The sequence below is a fragment of the Phacochoerus africanus genome, chromosome 11 (genome assembly GCF_016906955.1).
Source record: "Phacochoerus africanus isolate WHEZ1 chromosome 11, ROS_Pafr_v1, whole genome shotgun sequence".
NCBI classification, from domain to species: Eukaryota; Metazoa; Chordata; class Mammalia; order Artiodactyla; family Suidae; genus Phacochoerus; species Phacochoerus africanus.
The window spans coordinates 120,604,780-120,632,645 of NC_062554.1; the positions used below are offsets into that span (position 1 = coordinate 120,604,780).

The window sequence follows — 27,866 nt, forward strand, 5'->3', positions numbered from 1 at the left end:
GTGAGTTTATAGTATAAGTAAACCCGATTTTTAGTTGTTTCTGGAAGGACAAGGGAAAAAAAAAAGCACTGATTATGTAATAGTCTTTTTGTGTGTGTGTGTCTTTTTAGGGCCACACTGTGGCACATAAAGTTTCCCAGGCTAGTGAGGTTCCTCTGGCCTACACCACTGCCTCAGCAATGCCAGATCCGAGCCGCATCTGCGACCTACACCATAACTCACGGCAATGCCAGAAGTAAACTTAAGAAACTCTGATGGTCTTTATTAATAATACAGCAGCCTTATTACAACACCTATCACCAGAATGGAGGTCATTATATACAAAACATCTTCAAGGCCAGTGTGTGAGCTGTGTGATTGATGTGGTTACAGTACAACCATTGTCCAGATTTGGATAATTCTGAAGAAATAAGTTTTCTGAAATAGTATTCTGATGGGGAAGCACTCAATAGTTTAGTGGTTCTTTGGCTGTTTAGGAATACGTGGAGGTTCTTAGAAATACTTGAAGGTTCCTGATAAGTGGGTGTGCATTGGGACTCAGCAGTTGTATTTTTTTAAAACATTTTGTTTTGTGATAATTTTAGGTTAATAGAAAAGTTGCAAAGATAGTACAGTGTTCCCATATGCCCTTTATCCAGCTGTCCCTAATATTGACATCTCACATAACCATGATATGTTTATCAAAACTAAGAAATTATCATTGGTACATCACTTTGAACTAACTTTGGGTTTTATTCCGGTTTTACTAGTTTTGTTCCTTTTCTGTTTCTAGACATGCACCAGGATATCCCATTGCATTTAGGACTCTGGTTTTTGTTTTTGTTTGGCTTCGTTTTTTTTTTTCTTTTGAGATTTTTATTGATGTTATTGTAGATTCACTTGTAGTTATTAAGAATGAATACAGAGAGATCCCATGTACTCTTTCTTCAGTTCACTCAATGGTAACATTTCGCCAAACTGTAATACAGTGTGGTACTTGTATTTTTATAAATTTCAACAAGTACCTATGGTGGACAGGTTTTTTATTTTCTTGGTGTTTTTTTTTTAATAAAATGTGAATGTATCTTTGTTGATTTTTTTGGATTATTAAAACATTCTAAAAAAATTCCAGTAGCACAGATGAGTAAAAAGTTGAAAACGAACATTTCTCATTTCACTCCCTCAAAAAATGCCATTAGGGAGTTCCCGTCGTGGTGCAGTGGTTAACGAATCCGACTAGGAACCACGAGGTTGCGGGTTCGATCCCTGCCCTTGCTCAGTGGGTTAAGGATCCAGCTTTGCGGTGAGCTGTGGTGTAGGTTGCAGACGCGGCTCGGATCCCGCGTTGCTGTGGCTCTGGCGTAGGCTCCGATTCGACCCCTAGCCTGGGAACCTCCATATACTGAGGGAGCGGCCCAAGAAATGGCAAAAAGACAAAAAAAAAAAAAAGAAATGTTTTAAAAAAAATGCCATTAGAATTTTTTATAGCTTTCCAGATTTAAAAAAAAATGTGTATGTGAGCCTAACTACACTTTTAAAGAATTACAAAAGCAGTATTTGCTTGTTTAAACAATTCCAATAATGCAGAAGTAGTAACTAGTAGTAATAGTTTTAGTGTTTTTTTTCTGGATCTTTTCTAATTATTTATCATATGTATAATTTTCTTCCACAAAGCAGCATTGTATATAAATCCTTGCTTTTTATACTTTGTAGAGATATTTTTCCATATCCGCATATACAAGTTTATTTCCTCCTTTTTAACTGTATATGTAATTGTTTTATGTAACTGTATTAGAATTCATCTAGACAGTCTCACATCAGTGGACATATAGAGTATCCATTTTTTTCTGTTAGAAAAAAAACACAGAGATAAACATTCTTATACCTACATCTTTGTACAGTTATTAGTTTATTTCTTTAGGAGTCATCATAGTTTTTATGTTTGTCTGGGGTCTTTTTTATGTCAGCCTCTTATGGTCATACACATGTAAATTTGAACAAAATGTGTGATTTGTTTGGGAATTCCCTAAAACTTAAGGCATCATATTATGGAATATTAAGCAGTTACATGTATTGTATATTGTAACAGTGAAGGTTCATAGCTAAAGTTGAACAAGAAATAAATTGAAATCAGGATGTTGAAAAATAAAACCTTTCACCAAAGTTTAAAAAACTTTATCAGACTTACCTTCTCCCCACAACATGAATGATTTAAGATTTGTTTCCACCTGGACCTCTCCTTATATCTCTCATACTGAAAGATTTACAGAGAAGTTCATATCTCTCATCTTTATTATCTGCCCAGGGCCTGGTACATAGAATGTATTAGTAACAGTTTACAAATTATGTATATGTATATGTACATATATGTATTTAGGCTGCTGTATTGCTCATTTCAGATGGAGCTGCTTCATCAGTCAGAAATTCATGTTTAGTTCATTCAGACGAGAAAATAGAAGCCAAAGCTTCTGTGTCCAGTCCCCCTAGAAATTCACTGTCTACTGCTGTTATCAAGGAGACAACATGGGATTGCCCTTCAAAAAACCAGAGAGAGCCAGAACAGAAGATTTTTAAGAAGCCTAATCTTGTGGTAAAGCCTTTACAGCTGGTGAGTAGGGTTTAACGACTGTGTGCACTGGAGATTCAGTATTATGGAAAGTAATTGAATATTTCTTTAAAATAAACTTCTGTTTGAGAAAAGTCTTATTTCTAGATCTGTAATTTCATAAAAGAGATCGTAACTTGATCTGAAGTCATCTTATGCAGCACTTATTCTGATTTCCAGTCTCTTTTAGAACTAATGTTCCTTGAGTCTCATTTCAGAGTTTTCAGATGGCTTTAAGGATTGGACACTTGGCTTGGGATGACACTGCTCTGTTGTGTTTCAGTAGCTTAGAGACCCTCCAGGCCTTGGAGGGAAGAATTGAGGAGCTTTGTTGTAGATGTCTATCTCAGCACTGCTGCAGGTCACCCCTGTACCTAGCCTAAGTTATCGGGTGACTTTTTTTTTCCTCCTTCATTATATATCCACAGAGACTTCTCCCTTTTTGTGTTTTCATTCCCTATTACTTATTTTGTCATCGTTAAGGAATTAATTGCTAACTTTTCTTCCCTTCTGCTCTTTACATCTGGCTTTTGATTTGAATTTCTCTAATAATTAGTGATGTTGATCATTTTTTTCATGTGCCTGTTGGCCATCCTTATGTCTTCTTTGGAGAAATGTCTACTTAGGTCTTCTGCCCATTTTTCAATTGGGTTGTTTGTTTGTTTTTTTTGCTGTTGAGTTGTATGAGTTGTTTGTATATTTTGGAGATTAAGCTCTTATGGGTTGCATTGTTTGCAGCTATTTTCTCCTATTCCATAGGTTGTCTTTTTGGGTTTTTTTTTGTTTTGTTTTGTTTTTATGGCTACCTTTGCTGTGCAAATGCTTGTAAGTTTGCTTAGGTCCCATTGGTTTATTTTTGTTTTGATTTTTATTGCCTTGGGAGACCGACCTAAGAAAAGAAACACTTGTATAGTTGATGTCAGAGCATGTTTTGCCCATATTCTCTTCTAGGAGTTTTATGGAGTCTTGTCTTATGTTTAAATCTTTAAGCCTTTTGAGGTTTTTTTTTTTGTGCCGTGGTGTGAGGGTGCGTTCCAGTTTCATTGATTTACATGCAGCTGTCCAGTTTTCCCAGCACCCCTTGCTGAAGAGACTGTCTTTTTCCCATTTTATATTCTTGCCTCCTTTGTCGAAGATTAATTGACCATAGGAGTCTGGGTTTATTTCTGGGTTCTCTATTCTGTTCCATTGGTCTGTATATATGTTTTGGTACCAGTACCACACTGTCTTGATGACTGTGGCTTTGTAATATTGCCTGAAGTCTGGGAGAGTTATGCCACCTGCTTGGTTTTTGTTCCTCAGGACTGCTTTGGCAATTCTGGGTCTTTTATGGTTCCATGTAAAATTTTGGATTGTTTGTTCTAGTTCTGTGAAGAATGTCATGGGTAATTTGATAGGGATTGCATTGAATCTGTAGATTGCTTTGGGTAGTACGGCCATTTTAAGAATATTAATTCTTCCAATCCAGGAGCATGGACTATCTTTCCGTTTCTTTGCATCCTCTTTAATTTCCTTGATTAATGTTTTATAGTTCTCAGCATATAAGTGTTTCACCTCCTTGGTCAGGTTTATTCCTAGGTATTTGATTTTTGGGGGGTGTGATTTTAAAAGGTATTATAATTTTATATTCCTTTTCTAATATTTCATTGTTATATGGAAATGCAACTGATTTCTGAATATTAATCTTGTATATTGTTACTTTGCTGAATTCATTGATCAGTTCGAGTAGTTTTTGTGTGGAGTCCTTAGGGTTTCTGTATCATGTTATCTGTATCATGTCATCTGCATAGCATGACAATTTTACCTCTTCTTTTCCAATTTGGACACTCTTTATTTCTTTTGTTTGTCTAATTGCTGTGGCTAGGATTTTCAATACTATGTTGAATGAAAGTGGTGAGAGTGGGCATCCTTATCTTGTTCCAGATTTAAGTGGGAAGCCTTTTCACCTTTTCTCCATTGAGTATTATATTTTTTGTGGGTTTGTCATAGATGGCTTTGATTATTTTAAGGTATGTTCCCTCTATACACACTTTGCTAAGAGTTTTTATCATGAATGTTTTTTTTAATTGAAATATAGTTGATTTACAGTGTCATGTTAATTCAAGGTGGGTGTAAAGCAAAGTGATTACTGTATTTTTTTCAGATTCTTTTCCATTCTAAGTCATTACGAAATATTGAGTATAGTTTCCTGTGATATATAATATGTTCTTGTTGGTTATTTTATATATAATAAAGAGTATATGTTAGAATTTTCATTCTTCTAATTTGCCAGGGGATTCTGTTAAAGGTGGCCCATGAAATATACCTGAAGAAACATTGTCATAGAGTTTGAAATGTCACCCAAATATTTATAGTGGTTTCTTTGGTTTTTTCTTTTTCTTGACTTGTAGCAAGTAGAAATTAACAAATCACAGCTCTACTTGGCAATGGCAAATCATGATATCCCACCAGATGCTGTAAGGGACAAGAAATTATGCAGACTGCCACCATTAGATACCAGTACCCTCGTGGGGGTCTTTGTGGAGTATATCATCTCTCCTAGTCAATTCTACATCCGAATCTATAGCAGAGATTCATCAGAGTTACTTGAAGACATGATGATTGAAATGCGGTAGGAGTCCATTGTTTTCAATGTATTTATCTATTTCATTCTAAATCAGTTCTCAAACATTTTGGTCTCCGGACTCTTAAAGATTAAGGCCCAAGAGAGCTTTTGTTTATTAATATTTATTGTATAGAGATTAAAGCTGCAAGAATTATTTTTATACTATTAAAATAATAGTAAATCGTTTATCTGAATATAGATAACATTTTAATGAAAAATAACTGTTTTGTGAAAATTAGAAGAGTGCATTGTTAACATTGTTGCTGATCTCTTTCATATCTAACTCAGAAGAAAATTGGATTTCCATATCTGCTTCTGTCTTTTAATTTCTTGAGATACATTATTTTGGTGGGAGCATATGAAAACATCTGGCCTCACACACATAATGTAGTTGGGAAAAGGAGTATCTTAATAGACTTTTCAGAAAATTGTGACTACTCTTTGGTAGTATACCAAAACTTGACAAGTGGTAATTTCTTTTTTTTTTTTTCTTTTTACGACTGCACCTGTGGCATGTGGAAGTTCTTGGGCCAGGGGTTGAATTGGAGCTGCAGCTGCTGGTCTACACCACAGCCACAGCAACATCGAATCTGAGGCCACATCTGCGACCTATGCTGCAGCTGGCAGCAGCAACGCCAGATCCTCAACCCACTAAGTGAGGTTAGGGATTGAACCCTTGTCCTCAAAAAGGCAATATTGGGTCCTTAACCTGCTGAGCCACAGTGGGGATTGTGACAAGTGGTAGTTTCTTAAAGTTAGTTACAATGTAGAATTTGAACTTTTCAAATTCTGCTGTGTTAAAATGCATTTTATGCTTTTGCACTTTGAATATATCTAGGATTAGCTATGTGATGGCAAGCTCCAGTGCAAAATTAAAATGCAAGACTCCTTAAAATTATTAAGAATTTCGTGACAACAGTAACAGAGCATTAAAAAATAGCATAGGGACTTTCTAAGTGTAGATTCAGTGGAACTGGCCCTGAATTTTACCACCATCTAAGATTTTAAAACATCATGCATTGGTCTTTTGGAAAATACTGGTTCACTGAGTTACATATATCTTCCAATATTGGCATGTTTCATCACACGGTATATTTTAAAAAATCACATTCATTAATATCATCGCTGATCTCAAAAAATTATTAAGTATTAGGAAGCCGTCAAGCTCATGGTGCTGGATGCAACTTTTTTCCAAAAATCCTAATTTTCATTTGGAGGCTTTGAATTTTGTCATTGACAATAAATGCTGTGTTTTCCTGGAAATGACAAGCTCACTTCATTTTTGAGAAAATACTATGTCACATACCCAAGTTCGAATAAATGTAATTTGTGAGTGGACCTTTCAAGCAAAAATAATGTTTAAGAAAAGTGTCTAGCTCATCTTACTAATAAAAATAAAGCTACACACTCATGTACACATGCACACACACACACACACACACACACACACACACACAGCAACTACTTCAGTTTGCAGCTGAAATGCACAAGTGCTTTTCCTTAAGGCAACTTGGGAAGTATTTTACTTGTACTTCTATTTTTGTTACAGAGAATATTTAAAAAGTCATCACTTAGTAGTTGAGATTTAATAAGCTTAATAACTTTTATTGCTTTATCAAGGACATTCTTAAGTGAAATGGGTGTCTTTCTTTTCTTTTTTATTTACTGTGAATGCATGGCAGTGAAAAATAAATGATTAGTGCAGTTTGATGGAGTGCATTTGCCTTTATTTAGCAAAAAGCCACCTGGAATTTATTTTTCAGCAGTGAAAAATAAATGAGTACTAGTGCAGATTTACGGAGTACATTTGCCTTTATTTAGCGAAAGCCACCTGGAATTTCACCCTTGCTTTTACACCATCAGTGCAAATGTTATCACAGTGAAGAGAGCACATAACTATTTTCATAATACTGAAGTATTAAAGTAGCTTATATCTTATGAACTTTTTGAGAGGATGTAGGGTTCCAGGAGTCTTTGAGCTACACTTAGGGAACTACTGCTCTAAATTATCTTTGCTCTACTGAAATATGATGTCCTTTTTTAGTAAACCTATGTAAAATGTTTGTCTTCTCAGTCTCTTTAGATTTATTCATGAACAACAATGTCTAATTTTTACATTGGTGTCACATATAAGAATGACTTATTTTGTAGCTCTCCAAAAGCATTCCATGGTTTTTTCCTAAGTTTACTACATTATATGGTCATCTCCCACTCAAGAACTCCTGGCATAATGTTATGTAGTAGTCACTTAGGAAGTTTCTATTTGAAGAAGTTTGCTGATAAAGAGAAGGGATTTGGATAAGAGAAAGAAAATTAATTGGTTTAATAATAAGCATTGCCAAATCAGAAAAGGTGAGGATTTTTTTCTTTGCTTTTTGCTGAGACTTTCCTATCCTTGGTACATCAAAAACAAATGATCTTTAATTTTTCCTACCCCTGTGGGTTTCTCTATATTGTGGAATTCTTCAGGCGCTGTTACTCTAATCAGCTGGTTTCTGATCGATATGCCATGCCAGAGTATTTTATCCAACCAGGACACCTCTGCTGTGTAAGGATTTCTGAGGATAAATGGTGGTATCGGGTCATTGTCCATCGAATTCTCGGGAAACAGGAAGTTGAAGTGTTCTACCCAGACTTTGGAAATATTGGAACTGTTCAGAAGAGCTCCCTGAGGTTCCTTAAGTAAGTTAATAAATTTAATAAGGAACTAAGTTTTGAACCATAATGCTAAAGCTGTATGGTATTAGGATCTCTCTTCCTTTTCTCCTGCATCCCTCCCTCCTTTTCACCCTTTTTTCTTCTCAGTGCAGATTTGGCAAAATGGTCACTTAGTTTCACAATTGAATATAATCTCTTGCGTCTTCACATGACTGTGAATCTGAATGGACAGATTCCATGAAACTTAATTTTAATTTCTACTAAGAAAATGGTTCTTTGGGTCATGCTAAGAGGTGAATTTATATAGCATGAAGGTTGAACTGTTCCTCCCTGGTTTTCAAAGACTGCTACATTTTACAAGTTTATTTCTTAGATTGCTTTAAAGTGTAAGACATTAATTTTAAAATGCAACAATAAAATACACTGAAATGGTGTAAAAAGCTTAAAGAGTGGATAAGAGATTACATAAAATGCAGTTTTAAAATATGATTAAACATCCATATTTGATTATCTGTTGCAGGTTCTGCTATACAAAGCTTCCGGCTCAGGCTATCCCTTGTTCTTTGGCTTGGGTGAGACCAGTAGAGGTATGTTTGTGTGTTTTCAGTTTAATAAGCAAACATTTGATGCCAAGAATAATTCTAGATTTTCAGGATACAAACATATATAAAACATGGAGTGAGCCCTCAAAGAAATCGTTGTAGACAGCATGTGTTTTGCCTTTATTCTCTTCTAGGAGTTTTATGGAGTCTTGTCTTATGTTTAAATCTTTAAGCCTTTTGAGGTTTTTTTTTTTGTGCCGTGGTGTGAGGGTGCGTTCCAGTTTCATTGATTTACATGCAGCTGTCCAGTTTTCCCAGCACCCCTTGCTGAAGAGACTGTCTTTTTCCCATTTTATATTCTTGCCTCCTTTGTCGAAGATTAATTGACCATAGGAGTCTGGGTTTATTTCTGGGTTCTCTATTCTGTTCCATTGGTCTGTATATATGTTTTGGTACCAGTACCACACTGTCTTGATGACTGTGGCTTTGTAATATTGCCTGAAGTCTGGGAGAGTTATGCCACCTGCTTGGTTTTTGTTCCTCAGGACTGCTTTGGCAATTCTGGGTCTTTTATGGTTCCATGTAAAATTTTGGATTGTTTGTTCTAGTTCTGTGAAGAATGTCATGGGTAATTTGATAGGGATTGCATTGAATCTGTAGATTGCTTTGGGTAGTACGGCCATTTTAAGAATATTAATTCTTCCAATCCAGGAGCATGGACTATCTTTCCGTTTCTTTGCATCCTCTTTAATTTCCTTGATTAATGTTTTGTGGTTCTTACCTCCTTGGTCAGGTTTATTCCCAGGTATTTGTTTTTTTTGGTGAATTTTGAAAGATATTGTATTTTTGTATTCCTTTTCTAATATTTCAAGATACATGTTTTTTTAAAGAATCTTCTCATGACATCATTGTGGGAGATGATTGGAGTGGGTTGGAACAGGAGGCATTTCCAGCATATAGATACATTTGTTTATGTAGTTATAATTATGCACATAATTTTGTTTTTCACTCAGAACTCTTAGACATGCCATGCATATTTATTATACTATATTTGCCTGTTTAACCTAAACCTAAGAGTTGCTTGCATATATACATGGATTATCCCTTTAAATTGTTTTTGTCAGAAAAGCACAATAAAGAAGAAAGAAAAGGAAAAAACGTAATTTATAATTCCCCAGTCAGATACATTCAGTTTAGAAATTTGACATGAGTTTCTTCCAGTTTAGTTTATTGGATATTGGAGATGAGGGTTTTGGAGGGTTTTGTAATAGTAATGTAATAGTAATCACATTATTTTATATTCCATTTTTCTACTCATCATTATAACAAATATATTTGTATGTCATAGTTCTCAATTTTAATATGTTCATAGTAATCCATAAGGTAAGCGAGTATTATAGCCTGTTTAACTGTCCCTTTATTGTTAGACTAATTCAGTCTGCTTCTGATTTTTATTATCAGTAATGTATGGAAAGTATGTATTTTGTGCAAGTCAGTACCGAGTATTGTTTTTTAGGGTGCGTTTTAGCCCTGACTAGGTTTCTTTTTATAGCTTCCATCAGAAAGGTCAGGAATAAATTTGTAACCTACTTATAGCCAATGTCCGTTACTCTCATATTAGCCAAATGGCTTCCATTTTTGGTTCTTTTTGTTGTTTCCTTCACAAATTGCTTCTGGACTTAGGGCTTTTGCCCTGGCTGATCACTAAAATAGCTTATTCAAAGAATTGTCATGATTGGATCCTTCTTGTTCAGATTTAAGCCCAACTGTCATTTCCCCAAGAAGGACTTCTTTGACCAGCCAATTTAAGATGTGCCCTTCCTCTTCAGTTATTCACTGTCACTTTGTTTTACTTGCTAACATCAGCTGGTATTATCTTAATTGTTTGATCATATACAGCATCGTAAGTTCCTGAGCCCAAGGATATTGTCTGTCTTGTTTACCACTTTATCTCCAGTTCCTAGATCAATGTTTGGTCCATAGTAAGTGCTCAATAAATTATTTTTGACTGAATGAATGTATCTCTCTTTATTTCTTTATCTTTTTTTTCTGGTTTCAAAAATAGTTAATGCACTTGGTAATGGTAGAGTAGCAATAGAGTGGCACAATGGGACTAATAGTCTTAAACACAAAATCCAAAGCAGGCAGAAAAAGGGGAGTCTACCCTTGGATGTCAAATTGCAGTAAGAAAGATTAGGAGTTTTTCAGCTTCTTTCTTGAGGTCATGCCCCAGTCTGCAATCTTGCTGGATTGAAACGTTAGAGGACATTGTTGGGGGCTAGCAGAACAGCTAAAAGTTAGGGGGTAATACTTGAAGGAAGGGGCCATAGGGTGGGTGCATTCCAAAATTAGGGTATGGATACAGTCTGCCCAAATCCTTAGATGACAGCTAAACTTTTCAAGCGCTGGGAAGAACCTAGTGGCCTTAGTGAAAGATCACCGGCTTACCTGTTCTTTCTTTTTCTCACCTTGCATGCCTTAGTTTGAAGAGATTTTTAAATTATTCCACTGTGTTATTTAAGTGATGACTCTAGGAAATAAAACATATGTGAATAGCAGTGCAAGGACGTTAGAACACTAACTCCTTTAATGTCCTCTTCTGATTTTTGTTTTGTAATCAATGCTACTATTTTTAACCTCTCAAGGAATTGACTATATAAAATAATAATAATGTCCATTTAGGTATAGTTAACATATTTCTCAGTTTCTTAGCTGTTCTTCTCACTACTCAAACCTTCTGTCTGGGGACATTTTCTATTTGAATTGTATTATTTAGGATTTCATTTTGTGAGAGAGTTTACTGACGGCAGACTTGGTTATGCTTACCTGAAAATATAATTTTGTACTTCTTTTTTTTTTGTCTTTTGTCTTTTTAGGGCTGCACCTTTGGGATATGGAGGTTCCCAGGCTAGGGGTCCAATCGGAGCCGTTGCCGCCAGCCTACGCTAGAGCCACAGCAACGCCAGATCTGAACCATGTCTGCGACTTACACCACATCTCACGGCAATGCCAGATCCTCAACCCACTGAGCGAGGCCAGGGATCAAACCTGCAACCTCATGGTTCCTAGTCAGATTTGTTTCCACTGCGCCACGAGGGGAACTCCTGTACTTGTTTTTTTTTTTTTTGGCTTTTTTTTGGCTTTTTTTTGCCATTTGTAGGGCCACTCTCACGGCATATGGAGGTTCACAGGCTAGGGATCGAATTGGAGCTGTAGCCGCAGGCCTACACCAGAACCACAGCAACACAGGATCCGAGCCTCTTCGGTAGCCTACACCACAGCTCACAGCAATGCCAGATCCTTAACCCACTGAGCAAGTCCAGAGATCGAACCCGCAACCTCATGGTTCCTACTCGGATTTGCTAACCACTGAGCCACAACAGGAACTCCTCCTGTCCTTGTTCTTAAAAGATATATTCAGTAGGTGTAGAATTCTAGGTTGGCAGTTAATATCTTCAGCCAATTGAAGAAATCATTACACTGGCTTCTGGTTTCCCTTATTATATTTAAGTCAGCTATCCATTAATGGATGTTCCTCTGGAGGCAATGTCCTTTTTTTCTGTGGCTGTTTTTAATTTTTTATAGCTGTTTTTATGATTCCATATTTTTCTCTTGTGTTCTTCAGATATTTTTAAAAACAGAATACATTTTTATTTTATAGATATTTACTCTTTGTGTAAAAGAAAGATCTTTTCACTTATCTGGGAGATTTTGTTAAAGGATGCTATGTTTTTAACTATTTCAAAATCAAAATCATATTAAAATTACCTGCTAATGAAATTGAAACTTGAACATTTGCTCTTTAGAAAACAAAGCTTCTTATTATTGAGGTAACATTGATTTATAAATTATGTAAGTTTCATGTGTATAGCATTTTATTTCTGCTTCTATATACCCTACCACATGCTCACTGCCAAAAATTTGTTCTCCACTTGTCATCAGACAGTTGACCCCCTTCAGTCATTTTGTCCTGCTCCTTTCCCCTTCCCCTGTGGTGGCCACTATTGTGTTCTCTCTATGTCTGTTTCTGTTTGTTTTGTTTTATTTTGTTTCTGTTTGTTTATTTTTTTTATATTCCACATGAGTGAAATAACATGGTGTTTGTCTCTCTCTGACTTATTTTTTAGGTAGCATAAAACACTCAAGGTCCACTTACATTGTAGCAAATGGCAAGACATCATCTTCTTAAATAGCTGAGCAGTATTCTGTTATATATGTACCACATCTTTTTTATCCATTTATTTGTTGATGGACAGTTAGGTTGTTTCCATGTCTTGGCTATTGTAAATAATGCCACAGTGAACATGGGGGTGCAGATGTCTTTTTGGATTTGTATTTTCATATTCTTTGGATAAATACCTAGAAGTGGGATAGCTGGATCACATGGTAGTTCTATTTGTAATTTTTTGAGGATTTCCATACTGTCTCTGATAGTGGCTGCACCAATTTACATTCCCAACAAAAGTGTATGAGGATTGTTTTCTCCACACGCTCACCAGCACTTGTTAGTTCTTGCTTTTTTGATAATAGCCATTCTGACAGGTACAAAGGGATATCTTACAGTATTTTTCCATGGTATATGGAAATACTCCATGGTATACTCCATGGTATATGGAGTTCTGGGGCCAGAGATCAGATCCAAGCCTCAGTTGTGATCTAAGCCACAGCTGTGGCAGTGCTGGATCCCCATCTCTGCAAATTAATTTTCCAATTTTCCTTGGCTCATCCTTATATTTTCTAGTTCCTTTCTAAAGTAATCTCCATTACTCTTTATATCTGCTCTTAATTTCTTCATATTCACCCTTAATTCCCAGTGTTTTCACTATTTCCCTTTTGAACTCAGTGTCTTTTAGACTGCAGAGATCTCTTTCATTGTTTACTGCTTCAGGCGAATTCTGTTCTTTTAACTGGAAATGGTTCCTGTGCTTCTTCATTTCACTTATATTTTTCTTTTCCTGTGATTTAGGGAAGCTAACTACTATAATTTTGGAGGGCTCTTTCTATGCGAGAGTGCCCCTCTGTATTTTGTGGGGGGTTGCTATTGAGTTTTGGAATGGGAGTTTGGATATTTGCTGTCTCGTTCTTTGGTGTGAGCAGGCTGTTATCCCCTTGAGTGTGTTTCCAGGAAGAGGGAGGCAATGGCAGGGCTAGTAGTCAGTGCCTGGTTGCTGGGCTTTTGACAGTAGCAAGGACCTGCAGGAAGGTGGCACAGGCTACTCCTAGTTGCAGGGCCCTGGGAAGTGGTAATGAGCCTCAGGCAGATTTAGATGGTGCCTGGAGCACTTGGCAGTGGCAGGATGTGTGAGTTCCCAGGGGGAGAGAGCAACAACAGGCGTTGTTTGGTCACAACGCCTTCCCCTGTGGTACTTTCTGAGGTGATTGGGGCCACAGATGTTGCCCGTTCGTGGACCCCTGGTGGTGGTGGCCCACTTCTGGAGTCAGAGATAACTGTGGTGGTTCGCCCCTGCCACCTGTATACCATGCAAGAAGCACCTTGTCCCACTTAGCCCATGTAGGAAGTGCTGCACAGGCTGCTACTAGTTGCAGGCTCCTGGAAGTGACAGTGATTGGATATGTGTGGGCACTGCCCAGAGCATTTGGCAGTGGCGGCAACAGGGCAGGTGTGTTCCCAGGAGAGTGAGAGCAACAACGGGTGGTGCTCGGTTGCAGGGCCCTCATTTGTGCCAACCTCTGAGGTGACTGAGGTCACAGGTGGGGCCTGCTCACAGACCTCTTGTGGTGCAGGCCATGCCCTGCTCTGGTTTCTGAGATGCCTACTGTGGTGTAACCCCGCAGACTGTAGATCACACAAGAGGCTCCACATCGTGCTTAGCCCCCTGCTGCCCTTAGCCCTCACAAGAGGTGCCCAGCCACCCAGGGCCCACACAAGAGGCACCCAGTCTCCTGTAGCCAGAGCAAGGGAGAGAGATTCCTATTGCGGTCCACCCCTCCTCCTCTCACTCTCCCCAGCAGTAGCACCTGGCTTCTTCTGCAGGCCCAGATCTCCTCCTGGGTTCCCTCGGCTGTGGTGTTCTGCTCCCCAGCCTGTGGCACACCCCTTCTTAGCTCCTCAAGCTGCCCCCACATAGCCAACCCTAGTCTGCTCCCTGGAACTGACCCCCGGAGCCTGAGTCTCAGCACCCAGCCCCCGCCTGAGCGGCTCAGGCTCTGCTGTCTGGGTGATGGCGCAGATGATCTGTGTGGCTCTCACTTTGCTCTGCTTTTCTCAGGACTTGGAGATCCCCCTGTCTCAGTTTATCTCCCTGTAGTTAGGTGGCTTCCCGGGATGTGTTTTCCTTTTCTCTTTAACTGCTCCCTCTCGTGAATGCTAGTCCTGTCCTAATTCCTTTTCTCCCTCTTTTTCCTTTTGTTCTACCCAGTTGTGTGGAGGGTTGTTTCCCCTTTTTGAAGGTTTAAGTTCTGCTAGCATTCAGTAGATGTTCTGTGCGAATCATTCTACATGTAGTTGTATTTTTTGATGTGTTTGTGGGAGAAGGTGAGCTTGATGTCTTACTCCTTCTCCAGCTTGATCCTTTCCTCTCTCCCTGACGTCTTGATCCTTTCTTTGTCATTCACTTTTGACAATTTTAATATTAGGTCTTGGAGGATGTCTTTTTGCATAGAGGTAATGAGGTGTTCTCTTGGCTTTGTGAGCCTTCATATCCAGTTTCTTCCCCACGTTTGTATTATTTGAATAATCTGTTGTCTTCTCCCTCTCTTCTCCTTCTGCGATACCCATTATCCTAATGTTGCCTTTCCTAAAAGAGTTGGATAGCTTTTGTAGGATTTTCACATTTTTAAATATCTTCTCTTTCCTCTCCTGCTTATGTCATTGCTAGATTTCTGTCTTCAAGATCACTGACTCTCTCTTCCATACGGTCTGCTCTTGTCCCTGTGCTTTCTAATGCATCCTTCATCTCATTTACTGAGTTCTTCTGTTTGGCTTTTTCCTAGAGTTTCATTCTCTTTAGTAAAGTTCCTTCTGTTCATTAATTTTATTCCTGAGCTCATTAAGCTGCCTTTTTGAGTTTTTAAATTTTTTTTTTAATTTTTAAGGTGGTACCCATGGCATATGAAGGTTCCCAGTCTAGGGGTCAAATCAGAGGTACAGCGGTCAGCCTACACCACAGCCACAGCAATGCAGGATCCAAGCCAAGTCTGCGCCCTACACCACAGCTCACGGCAATGCTGGATCCTTAACCCACTGAGTGAGGCCAGGGGTTGAACCTACAACCTCATGATTCCTAGTTGGATTCGTTTCTGCTGTGCCATGGAACTCTTGGAGGTTTTGTTTGTTTGTTTGTTTAGCTTGGTTGACTTTCTTTACAACAGCTGTTTTGAAATTCTCTGTCAATTGAATCACAATATTCTGTGTCTTTGGTTTCTGGAGAATTGTCATTTTCTTTTTGTGATGTAGGGTTGCTATAGTGCTTCATGTTGCTTGATGATGAATTTTTCCTCTGCCACAACATTTGATGTTAAATGGGAGTTCCTGTTGTGGCTCAATAGGTTAAGAACCCAACCCATGAGGTTGTGGGTTCAATCCCTGGCCTTGCTCAGTGGGTTAAGGATCCAGCATTGCTGCAAGCTATGGCACAGGCTGCAGATGCAGGTCAGATCTGGCATTGCTATGGCTGCAGCTCTGACTTGACTGCTAGTCCAAGAACTTCATATGCTGCAGGTGTAGCCTTAAAAAGGAAAAAAAAAGGAGTTCCCGTCGTGGCGCAGACGAATCCGACTAGGAACCATGAGGTTGCGGGTTCGGTCCCTGGCCTTGCTCAGTGGGCTAACGATCCGGCGTTGCCTTGAGCTGTGGTGTAGGTTGCAGACGCGGCTCGGATCCCGCGTTGCTGTGGCTCTGGCGTAGGCCAGTGGCTGCAGCTCCAATTAGCCAGCTTCCTAGCCTGGGAACCTCCATATGCCGCGGGAGCGGCCCAAGAAATAGCAACAACAACAACAACAACAAAAAAGGAAAAAAAATGATGTTAAACAATAGGTTAGGAGTTAGAGTCCTTTCTTTTTTGTTTTCTAGTAGGTGGTGCCGCACACATTTTTTGTTTCTTTTACGTGAGCTGCCACTGGTTGTATTTGAGTGGCAGTTTCCCACCTCCATCTTTTCTGTAAGTGGTGTGGCTCCATGCCTTCATTGTTGCTTTCTGTGCCACCATGGGCATTGCTACCTTGCTTCTTCCAGATTTGCTGTGGTCACCAGGCTGTTGGGCTCTTTCCTTGCCTCTGGGATCCCCTGAGTCACAGGATCTGCTTTTGGAGGTGGGGCATTAGTGGTGGGAGTCATGGGCACCTCAGAAGCTGGAGGGGCAGGGACCCAGGCCCTTCCGCCACTGCTTACCAGTTACCTTTGGCCATGGGTGCCAAGTGTGGTCAGGTAGCCAGAGTTGTGTCACCGCCTTCCCTGCTGCTACTGGGTTCTCTGAAACCGTGGGCTCCACCACCTCCTTCAGGGCCAGGATTGTAGGCCCTGACTGTGCGGTTCCCTCGCCTCTTCTCTGTGCTCCAGTTTGCTTACCTTTGGATGTACAGATGTGTGTATTTCTCCAGGGCCCTATTGTGCGGGTCAGAGACACCTTTATTGAGTTATAGATGTTTTACTGGATATAGATGAAAGGGGGGAGATCAAGGTAGTTTTTCCACTCTACTTTGTTTTTGAAGTCTGAAAAACATATTCTTCACTTTTAATGTGTTTATTCTCATTTGTCCTACTTTGTTGTTCACTGGACTTCTTTTTATCTATACTTTGTTATATCTGGCTAATTCCCAGCCATTTATTTCTTCAACTATGATGTTTTCCCTGTATTCATATTCTCTGTTCCTGCCTCTCTTTTTCTGGCACCATAATTAAACACATGTGAAATCTTCTGAATTTACCTTCTATATTTTTTAACCTCTCTTCTGTATTTTATGTATTTCTGTCTTCCCATACTGCATTCTGGGTAATTTTTCTAAATCATCTTCCATTTTACTGATTTACTCTTGTAAATACCTAATCTACTATTGAATTAACCTATTAGGGTTTTAATTTTGATAATTATATTTTTACTTTCTAAAAGTTCTTTTGGTTCTTTAATTCTGCTAGATTAGTTCTTAATAGACTGTACATCTCTGCAGAAGCTTTCAAATTATTTTCATTTTTTCTTTGTTTTTCTTTAAGCATAGCAAGTTCAATTGTTTCATAATTCATCTAGAAATTCAAATACATAAAGTTTTTGAGTTTTGTGTTACTTTGTTTCTCTTTGTTCTTACATGTGATTAATTTTTAAATGCTTTTTATCATTGCCTATATACTGCTCATTGACTTTTAAAAATTTTTGTAAGAATATCTGAACACAGATTAAGATTGCCTGTCACAGAGTTCCTATCGTGGCACAGCAGAAATGAACCCAACTAGGAACCATGAGGTTGCAGATTCGATCCCTGGCCTCATTCAGTGGGTTAAGGATCCGGTGTTGGTGTGAGCCATAGTGTAGGTCACAGACGCTGCCTGGATCTGGTGTTGCTGTTGCTATAGTGTATCTGGCACCTGTAGCTCCAACTGGACCCCTAGCCTGGGAAAACCTTCATATGACGCAGGTGCAGCCCTAAAAAGCAAAAAGATTGCCTATCCCTAGAGAGATTTACATTTGCTTCTGCCAGGTATCTAGCAATGTAACCAATCTGAAACCATGTTATTTTAAATGAATATCCTGAGGATTTGTGTACCATCCAGGTGGTATGAAAGTTGAGCTGCAAATCTAAGTGAAGGCTAGGTTATTTCTTTTCCCCCTTATCCTAAGCTTGTTACCCCTAGGAACTTAGCTTAATAAGGGAAAGTTCTACTCTCCATTCCCTCCATGGGTAGACACTGGCTTTGATTTCTGTCCTCTTTGACCTGTGAAACCATCAAAACCAAAGTTCACAGTTGCCTGAATTGGCAATTTAAGTCAAAGTAGTTACCTATTTCCCTTTAATTTTAGCCTGATAATTTGTTACTCTCTTGTCACTTCTTTGCTGATTTTTGGACATATTTTTAAAATATTTTTTAAGGAGTTCCTTTTGTGACTCAGCAGGTTAAAAACCCAACCAGTATCCATGAGGATGTGGGTTCAGTCCCTGGCCTCTCTCAGTGGATTAAGGATCCAGCTTTGCCATGAGCTCTGGCATAGGTTTTAGATGCTGCTTGGTTCTGGTGTTGCTGCGCCTGTGGTGTAGGCCAGTAGCCGCAGCACCAATTTGACCCCTAGCCTGGAATCTTCTTTTTGCCACAGGTGTGGCCCTTAAAAAAAAAAAAAAAAAAAAGCATTATTCAAAAAATTTTTTTATTCTAGAACATTTAGTTGTTGCTGTGAAAGAATTGGTCCAGTAATCTGACTCAGCCATTTCTGAACATGAAAGTTATCATCACATAACAATAATTTTTTCATAAGCCCATTCTCATCATTTTTCCTTTATTCTGACTTTTCTCATTCCCAAATCATAATATCCTCAAGTGTGTTATTCTGGTGTTTTCATGGTTTGATTTTTCCACTAAAATTTCTAGTTCATTCATTAGAAATTCATTTTTGTAAATGATTTTAATAATTCATGTTTCAATCTGTCATCTGAATCTCTTATCTTGATTGTTTCAGGAACATTGGACATCGAAAGCTATTTTGCACTTCCAGAAGTTGTGTGGTTTGAAGCCATTAGTGGGGGTAGTGGACGAATACGTAGATGGAATCCTTAACATTTTTCTGTGTGATACATCCTCAAATGAAGACGTCTATTTCCATCATGTCTTGAGAACAGAGGGCCATGCTATTGTATGCCGAGAAAATGTCCCTTCTAAGGTAGAGCAATCTGGATGTATTTTGTAATGTATGTTATTCAATCTCAACACTTCAAGGTGTAAGAGCATTTAGTAGAGAAAGTGATCTGATTTTCTTAGAGACATCTGTGAGTTTCTCACCTTCTTAATGCAGAGCACTTTGTAAATTTTCAGATGACCATGGAAAACTACATTTGACTTATCGTCCTTTAGAAAGAGAATGCTTTTATTTTAAATAATTGAGGATTCTGTCTTACTCCCAAGTATTTAATTCTCTAATGTTTTCTTAGATAAGAGCAACACTCTCTTATTTTGCAGTTATTCATAGCAGTGTCTACATCACCATTAATATTACCATTGATAAGTTTTTTTTTTTTTGTCCTTTTTTGTTTGTTTAAGGGCCACACTCATGGCACATGGAGGTTCCCAGACTAGGGGTCAAATTAGAGCTGCAGTTGCCAGCCTACACCACAGCCACAGCCACATCAGATCTGAGCCGCATCTGCAACCTACATCACAGCTCACGGCAACGCCAGATCCTTAACCCACTGAGCAAGGCCAGGGATCAAAGCTGCATCCTCATGGATACTAGTCAGATTCGTTTCTGCTGGGCCATGATGGGAACTCTGCTGTTGATAACTTTTGTGACTGGGAAAAACTATCCATGTGGGAAAAAAAAAATCTAACTATTAAATTTTAGAAGGTAATACGTTTCCACAACATTTGAAAATTATGACATACTAAACTTTTTCACTTTTTCTCTGAGAAACTAAACTCTTCCTTCTTCTTTGTTCAATCCTAGGGTTTCAGAGACCTTAACCCTTTAGCTTTATACACTAAATGCAGTGCAGGGCCAGATGACATTGTCCTCCCAGAGCGGGCTCATCCTTCCCAGCGGCACTGTTTTCATGAAGACCAAGAGTTAAGTCCACGATCAAGAGACAGTGAATTATATACCCTGGTAAGAGGTTTCTGCAAATATTATTATAATTCTTTTTTTAATTGTTAATATTAAACGAGTACTTACAGTCCTGTAAAAGGCCCTTTGTATTATTTAATACTCATAAAATCCTTGTGATGTAGTGAGGATAATTACCCTTATTTTACAGGTGAAAAGACTGAGTCTTAATTTACCTTGTTTCTCATCCTCTGCTGATTTAAACCTTGACTTCAGGCATGCTGATTCCTGCATGATTTCTCTCATACACTGACTTCTGCTGTTGTCTTGGGCAGTCATGGCCTCACCAACATTGACCCAAATGCTGTTCTTCTTCCCTCTACACTCCTCAGATTCTTCTTGAAGTGTTCTCATTTCTTAATTTCTCTGTAAACCTTTTGGCAACTCCTACACACAGTAATAATAGTATTGTTATGTATTATCCTATCCCACAGTAGTAATAATAAAAAAAATAACAACAGCGACACTTACTGAACTCATACTCTATGGCAGGTACTGTTCTACGTACTTGCATGTACTAGTTAGTTTAATCTTCATAACCACTATACCAGGTTGGTGCTTTTGTATCCTTGTTTTATTTAAATTTTTTTTTTTTTTTTTTTTACTTTTTAGGGTTGCACCTGTAGCATACAGAGGTTCCTAGGCTAGGGTCGAATTGGAGCTACAGCAGCCGGCCTTCACCACAGCCACAGCAACACAGGATCTGAGCCAAGTCTTCAACCTACACCACAGCTCATGGCAACGAGGGGTCCCCGACTCACTGAGCAAGGCCAGGGATCAAACCTGCATCCTCGTGGATATTAGTCGGATTCATTTCCGCTGAGCCATGATGGGAACTCCTGTATCCCTATTTTAGATATAAGTGAAACATGTTAGTAAGTAGTAAGTTAAATGGTTTTTCAGCAAACAAGCGGATAAACAGAAATGCCTCATAGTCCTCATGGCAGTACTGGACTAAGAATATGGGCTATGTTCAGTTTGAAAGCCAAAAATTTATTTTTTTGAACACAGCAGGCCTTTTCCTTTGAATAAAATATGAAAATACTGTTTTATATAGGGATATTTTATATATATAACTTTTTAAATTATAGGGGTAATGCTTTTTTTTAGTGAATATTTATTATTTGAAAAGAAAAAAAAGAAACGCCATTTAACTATTGGGAGGTTAACCTTACTCTGAAAAATATGTATAAATGCTTACTGATGCATGTTTAAAGCAGTATCAACATTTTAGATTTCTAGTTGAAAATTAGTTAAAATTAATTGGGCTTGTTTGGCCCATAAAACTTTCTGAAGCCTGAGTTTTTCTTAGTTATCATTGCTTAATTAGAATGGTTATATTTTCTTATTCTTAAATAGTGAATTGAATTCCAGCTTAAAATTTTTTAGATTATCATTGCTCTGTTGATGTCGTCAAAAAATCATAGTTCAGTCCTAAAAATGAAATAAAGCCATCTTTTCTGCAAAAGAGATAAGGCCCAAAGCTCCTCTATCCCACTCCAGCCTGTCTTTTAACATATCAAGACTCCCATATGCTACACACACAGGTATGCACACAAACACCTGGTTCTTTCTAATTCCTACTCTTCTTTTAAGCATCCTAACAGTTTGTGTTATCTCCTTTATTGCATCTTCTCAGATATCCTCCTCCCTCAATAATATTTTGGTTATATTTCTGTTTTGGCTCTACATTGAAGGCTTCATTGTGATTATCTGCCTTCATGCTACATTTTGAGTTCCTTTGAAGCTGGAAACTGTTGCATTCACCTTTATATCCACAGAGCTTCTTGTACACATTTCATAATATGTGCTCAATAAATGTTGGCCTGAACTTGTTTAGCTACCTGGGAAGGCCTAGGGTTGTAGATTAAGTTAGTAAATGATATATAGCATTTGCATGAGCCTTAGCAAAATAGCCATCACTTCCCCCCCCTCCCAGTTTTACAGGCATGTAGATTTTGAAAACAGTGTTAGTATAGAAAATAAAATAATTTCTCTCTCATATCTACTAGCAAGATATTAAAGATGAAAAGGATTTCAGTCACCTTAAATCAATCACCTCAAAGGAGCCATTAAAGGATTCTGAATTCCTTTCTTTGAAAACACAAGTTAAGAGCTGTGAAGAAGATCCAAATTGGTCCATCCCAGAGCTAAAGGATCTGAAAGAAGACAGTGAGGTAAGAGAAGGGAAGATAGTTTTTTTTAATGTACTTAATATAATTAATTTATAAGTGAAGGGGACTGGAATAAAATAGCTCTTTAAACCCTACTGCTTTCTGTTCCTTCAGAGTGTCTTTCACAGATGAATTACAGTCGCCAAGACCAAAGTTGCAGCAACATAGCCTGTGCCACAAAAAAGAAAAGCCGTTATCTGACTTTGATATATTAATTACTGTCCCATAGCTCTGGGCAGTCTTCAGGAATTATGCAGTGATTAGAAACTAGTATTGAGAAAACAGAATTTGGAAAACTCATCAGAAAAATGTTGACAACTTTTTTGGAGGACCTATTTTAATCAAATATGTATATACACACAGCTTTTTAAAAAAATCAGATGTTTTATGTACACATAGCTTAGAGTTCCCCATAACCCACCCCTTCCCTTACAATTTCCTCTTTCTCAGAGCACCATTTCCATCTCTTTTAGCTGCTTCTTTTGGAATTTACCTCTCTTTCCTTCATTAAATAGCATTCTAAGATTGTTATTTCCTGATTTTTCAGCTTTCAGTATGCATGGCCTTCTCACTGTGAGAGATGGGGGTTTAGTTTTCTTTCATCCCTTCACTCCCACCACACACAAAAATATCCCTTCTGTTTGCCTCAACACCATTTTACTAATATAGTTATATCAAACTTTCCACTAGATCACTATTCAATATTTATTTGAATTATGACTGTAAATCCTATTTACAGCCAAGTCACGGCAAGTTTTCCTTTCCTCCATAACTTTTATTTTCTCTAGTGTTAATATTTCTTTCTTTTAAAATCAACATACAGAAAAAATTGACTTTGTTTTTGGAGTACTGTCCAATCAGTTTTAATATATGTATAGATTTGTGTGAACACCACCACAGTCAGGATGCAAGAAAATGGTTCTGTCACATAAAAACGAAAACTGCCTGGTGCTACCCCTTTATAATCACATCTCTCCAAATCCCTAAACCCTAGCAACCCTTTGACCTGTTTTCTGTTTTATACCTTTTCAGTTCTGTCATGTAAGTGGAGTCATATGGTATATAACATATATGTGTGTGTGTGTATATATATATATTTATGTGCTTACTCACCATCCACACACATATATATGTATATAATTTTATGTGCTTACTCACCATCCACACATATTTCTTGGTGAAATGTCTGTTCAAGTATTTTGCCCATTCTTTTGATTGGATTGTTTGTGTTCTTACTGTTGGGTTTTGAGAATTCTTTATGTGTTCTAGATAATAGGCCTTTGTCAGATATATGATTTTCAGATATTTTCTCCTACTTGTAGCTTGTCTGTCATTCTCTTAGTGGTGTCTTTCATACAGCAAAAAAGTTTCTTTTTTTTTTCTTTTTCCTTTTTTTTTTTTTTTTTTTGCTTTCTTTAAGGGCTGCACCTGTGGCATATGGAAGTTCCCAGTCTGGGGTCAAATCTGCAGCTGCCAGCCTATCACAGCCACAGCAGTGCAGGATTGGAGCTGCATCTGTGATCTATACCACAGCTCATGGCAATGCCAGATACTTAACCCACTGAGCGAGGCCAGAGATTAAACCCACATCCTTGTGGATATTAGTCAGATTCATTTCCACTACACCACAACAGGAATTCCCATCATACAGAAAAATTTTTACTTTGAGAAAGTTTTGTTTATCAGTTGTTTCTTTCTTTTATGTTTATTATTTTCTTCTTCTTCTTCTTCTTCATCGTCTTCATCTTCATCGTCATCGTCTTCATTGTCGTCTTCGTCATCGTTGTTTTCGTCATCTTCGTCATCATCTCTGTCGTCGTCATCTTCTTTGTCTTCTTCATCATTGTCTTCATTGTTGTCTTCTTCATCTTCGCCTTTGTCTTCTTCATCTTCGCCTTTGTTTCTTCGTCTTCTGTCGTCTTTGTCATCATCATCGTCATCTTCATCATCTTCATTGTCGTCTTTGTCATCATCTTCTTCGTTGTCTTCATCGTCTTCATCTTCGTCGTCGTCGTCTCCGTCATTATCGTTGCCGTCTTCGTCTTCATTGTCATCTTCAACTTTGTCTTCGTCTTCTTCGTCGTCATCTTTGTCGTCATCTTCATCGTCGTCTTCGTCATCTTCATTGTTGTCTTTGTCGTCATCGTCTTTGTCATCATCGTTGTCATCTTCGTCATCATCATCATCGTCTTCATCATCATCTTCGTCTTCTTCATCTTCTTCGTTTTCGTCATCTTCTTCATCGTCATCTTCGTCGTCATCATTGTCATCATCTTCTTTGTCTTCTTCTTCTTTGTCTTCTTTTTTGTCTTCTTCATCGTTGTCTTTGTCTTCATCGTCTTCGTTTTCATCTTCGTCTTCATCATCGTCTTCGTCGTCGTCTCCTTCTCCTCCTTCTTCCTTCTCCATCTGTGGCATATGGAAGTTCCCAGGCTACAGGTCAAATCAGAGCTGCAGCTGCCGGCCTAGGCCACAGCCACAGCAATGCCAGATCCAAGCCATGTCTGTGAACTATAGCTGATGGCAACACCAGATCCTTAACCCTCTGAGTGGGATTTCTAAGTATTAAGTTAGATGATTACTTTTCCCACTCTTGAATAATGGGCCTTAGGTAGGAGGCATTGTGGGCAGTGCACCAGCATGCTCCCGTCTGGCACCAGAGCTATATGCTCTTTGTGGGTTATGTGGGCTTTTCTGTTGTGACATGGTCCACTACCGTGGGTGCACTGGTAGGCAGGGTTGGCTCCCAGCCTCGTTGGTTGCTAGGCCCTGCCTTGTGTGGTGACTGGTGAGTTGGGCTAAATTCTGGGTTGATTGGCTTTGCAGTGCCAATCTGCTAATGGTGGAGCTGGTTCCTAGAACGGCTGGCTGCATGGCCCTGGGCATTCCAGGGTTGGTTTCAAGCTGCAGATGGGCAAGGCTAGGTTCAGGTGTGACAGCTGAATTTTAATTAGTATGTTTAGAAAATTTACATCTAATAAAATTATAAATGTTTTGATTTTGAGTCTATCATTGTATTATTTTTCTGTTTGTTTCTCCAGCTTTTCATTCCTTTACTTCTCCTTTTCTTTCTTCTTATTGTATTTTTTTGTCTTTTTTGTCTTTTTTTAGAGCCACATTCACAGCATATGGAGGTTCACAGGCTACAGGGTCTAATCAGAACTGTTGCTGCTGGCCTAGGCCAGAGCCACAGCAACGCCAGATCTCAGCCGCGTCTGCGACCTACATCACAGCTCACGGAAACGCTGGATCCTTAACCCACTCAGCAAGGCCAGGGATCGAACCTGCAACCTCATGGTTTCTAGTCGGATTCGTTAACCACTGCGTCATGACAGGAGCTCCTAGCTTCATTCTTGAAGGGTGTTTTTGCTGGATATAAAATTCTGGGTTGCCAGTTCCTTTCTTAGAGCCTTTTAAAAATTTGATTCCACCTCTTTCTGACTTTCATGCTTTTTGAGGTAAGATCTGCAGTGTTAAAATTGCTGTTCCTCTAAAATAAAGTGTCATTTTTCTTTGGCTTCATTCAAGATGGTTGTGTTGGAGTGACTGTTGTGGCTAAGTGGGTTAAGGACCCAACATTGTTTCTGTGAGGACGTGGGTTTGATCCCTGGCCTTACTCAGTGGGTTAAGCATCTGGTGTTGCCGCAATCTGTGATGTAGGTCACAGATGCAGCTTGGATCTACTATTATTGTGGATGTGGCATAGGCTGCAGCTGCAGCTCTGATTTGATCCCTAGCCCAGGAACTTTTATATGCCATAGGTTCAGCTTTAAAAAGAATTTTTTTAAAAAGATAGTTTGCCTTTACTTTTCAGCAGGTTGACTGTAATCTCTGTAGGCATGGATTTCTTCAAGTTTGTCATATTTGAGGTTTTCTAAGCTTTTTGAATCTGTAGGTTTATATATTTCACCAGATGTGTGAGATATTTCTTTAAATAATTTTTCTGCACTGCATTCTTTCTCTTCTTCTTTTGGGACTTTGCTGACACAAATGTTAAACCTTTTGGTATTAAGTCATAGGTCCTTGAGGCTGTATTTTTGTACATTTGTTTGCTTGTTTTCCTGATTTTATTCTCTGTTGTTTAGATTGAATAATCAGATTGAATCTGTCTTCAAGTTCATGCATTTTTTACTCTCATCTCTGTCCTGCTATTGAAAAGAGAGTGGCAGAGCTCTATTGTCAATATAAAAACCTTTACTTAATTCCACTGTTTTTATTACATGCTCGTACCATCCTCACCTTTACCTTCCAGAAGAGCACTAGTCTTTTTAGCAGAAGGAAGAGGTATGGTTTCCTTGGTTTTTTAAATAGAGGAAGGTATCTGGGGACACCTGCTTCTTTCACAAACTTTTAACTAGTGTTTTTGTTTTCATTCCCACTTTACATTCTCAATTCCAAAAACTTTGTAGTAGCAATTCCTGAACTTTTTCAGTATCTGTAGCATAAGTTTGGGTTGATTCTCAGTTTTTCCTGCTACAAGCTTAGGATTTTACTTTCTCAGGATTACTGAGTAAGTTGTCACTTCTCTGCTTTCCTGTATCCAGAATATAGGAGGTGTTTTTCTCCTCTTACATTCTCTTTGACCATAAGTTTATACCTTTAATATATTTTATTTTGGTGAAGGGGAGAGTAATAAATTTGTACTCAAACTGCCGTCTTTACCTGGAGTCAGGAAAAAATTGTAAATCTAAATTTTAAAATATATTCATATAGGAACCATAAATTAAAGTTTTTTTCTTTGTCACCTGATACATTCTAGGATGAGATTCCCACTGGAATGCCATGCCTGGAGTCAGTAACCATAGGTGATGATATTTGGGATGAGAACTGGTTACCTTTGCAGGCTAAAATGGGAAAAGGAAGTGATGCTGCCTCCTATTTATTTACCTCAAGCCTTGATGGAAAGAAACCATATTCATCATGTAAAGAAATGCCACAGGAGGTTAGATCCTTGGGAAAACATAAAGCAAATCACTACTGAAAAAGGAAATACAAACGTAATTGTCTAGGCCTCAAAAAAGCTATATATTCGAAAATTCAAAAGGATTTCTCAGACAGTAATTCAGAAGAATGCATTATTCCCCCCAAGGATGGTAGTGTTAGGGATGGGGACAGGATGAAGTGGCAGAGAATAAACCATGGACTTATTGTGCCCATCTGCCCTATCAATCATGGTTTTTTTGTTTTATCACAGGCACCTAGTCAGGACCTTAGGATCTAGAAATAAACAGTTTTCTCTAATTTTATTTTTGTTGTGTTAGCCTCTACAGTGAGAATATTTACTTATAATGGGCCCCATGTATTTAAATTTTAATTTATTTCCCACTGGCTATTAGAAGAAATATCAACACTTTAGCTGCTTCTTGTTATTTGTGCCATTTAAATACTTGATCATGAAAATAATCTAGCCATGAAAACAGTATTAAAGAAAATACTGCAGAGTTATATTTGTTTTTATGAGATCTATGTATTCAAAGGAATTCCATATGTTGGGTATGAAACAATAAAGCAAGGGGGAAAACTCATGCTTATATACAAAGTTAA

The 27,866-nt window shown here is 38.3% G+C and overlaps 1 protein-coding gene across 1 annotated transcript in view; it reads left to right on the forward strand.

Moving 5' to 3' along the window:
* The window catches only part of TDRD5 (tudor domain containing 5), an 87,508-nt gene that overhangs the window by 45,651 nt on the left and 13,991 nt on the right, over positions 1 to 27,866 (forward strand). Inside the window, exons 7-14 of the mRNA XM_047752643.1 lie at positions 2,415 to 2,587; positions 4,975 to 5,195; positions 7,659 to 7,871; positions 8,368 to 8,434; positions 19,012 to 19,212; positions 19,993 to 20,151; positions 22,161 to 22,325; positions 27,082 to 27,264. Of these exons, the coding sequence (XP_047608599.1) occupies positions 2,415 to 2,587; positions 4,975 to 5,195; positions 7,659 to 7,871; positions 8,368 to 8,434; positions 19,012 to 19,212; positions 19,993 to 20,151; positions 22,161 to 22,325; positions 27,082 to 27,264 (1,382 nt within the window). The remainder of the gene's footprint in view (positions 1 to 2,414; positions 2,588 to 4,974; positions 5,196 to 7,658; positions 7,872 to 8,367; positions 8,435 to 19,011; positions 19,213 to 19,992; positions 20,152 to 22,160; positions 22,326 to 27,081; positions 27,265 to 27,866) is intronic.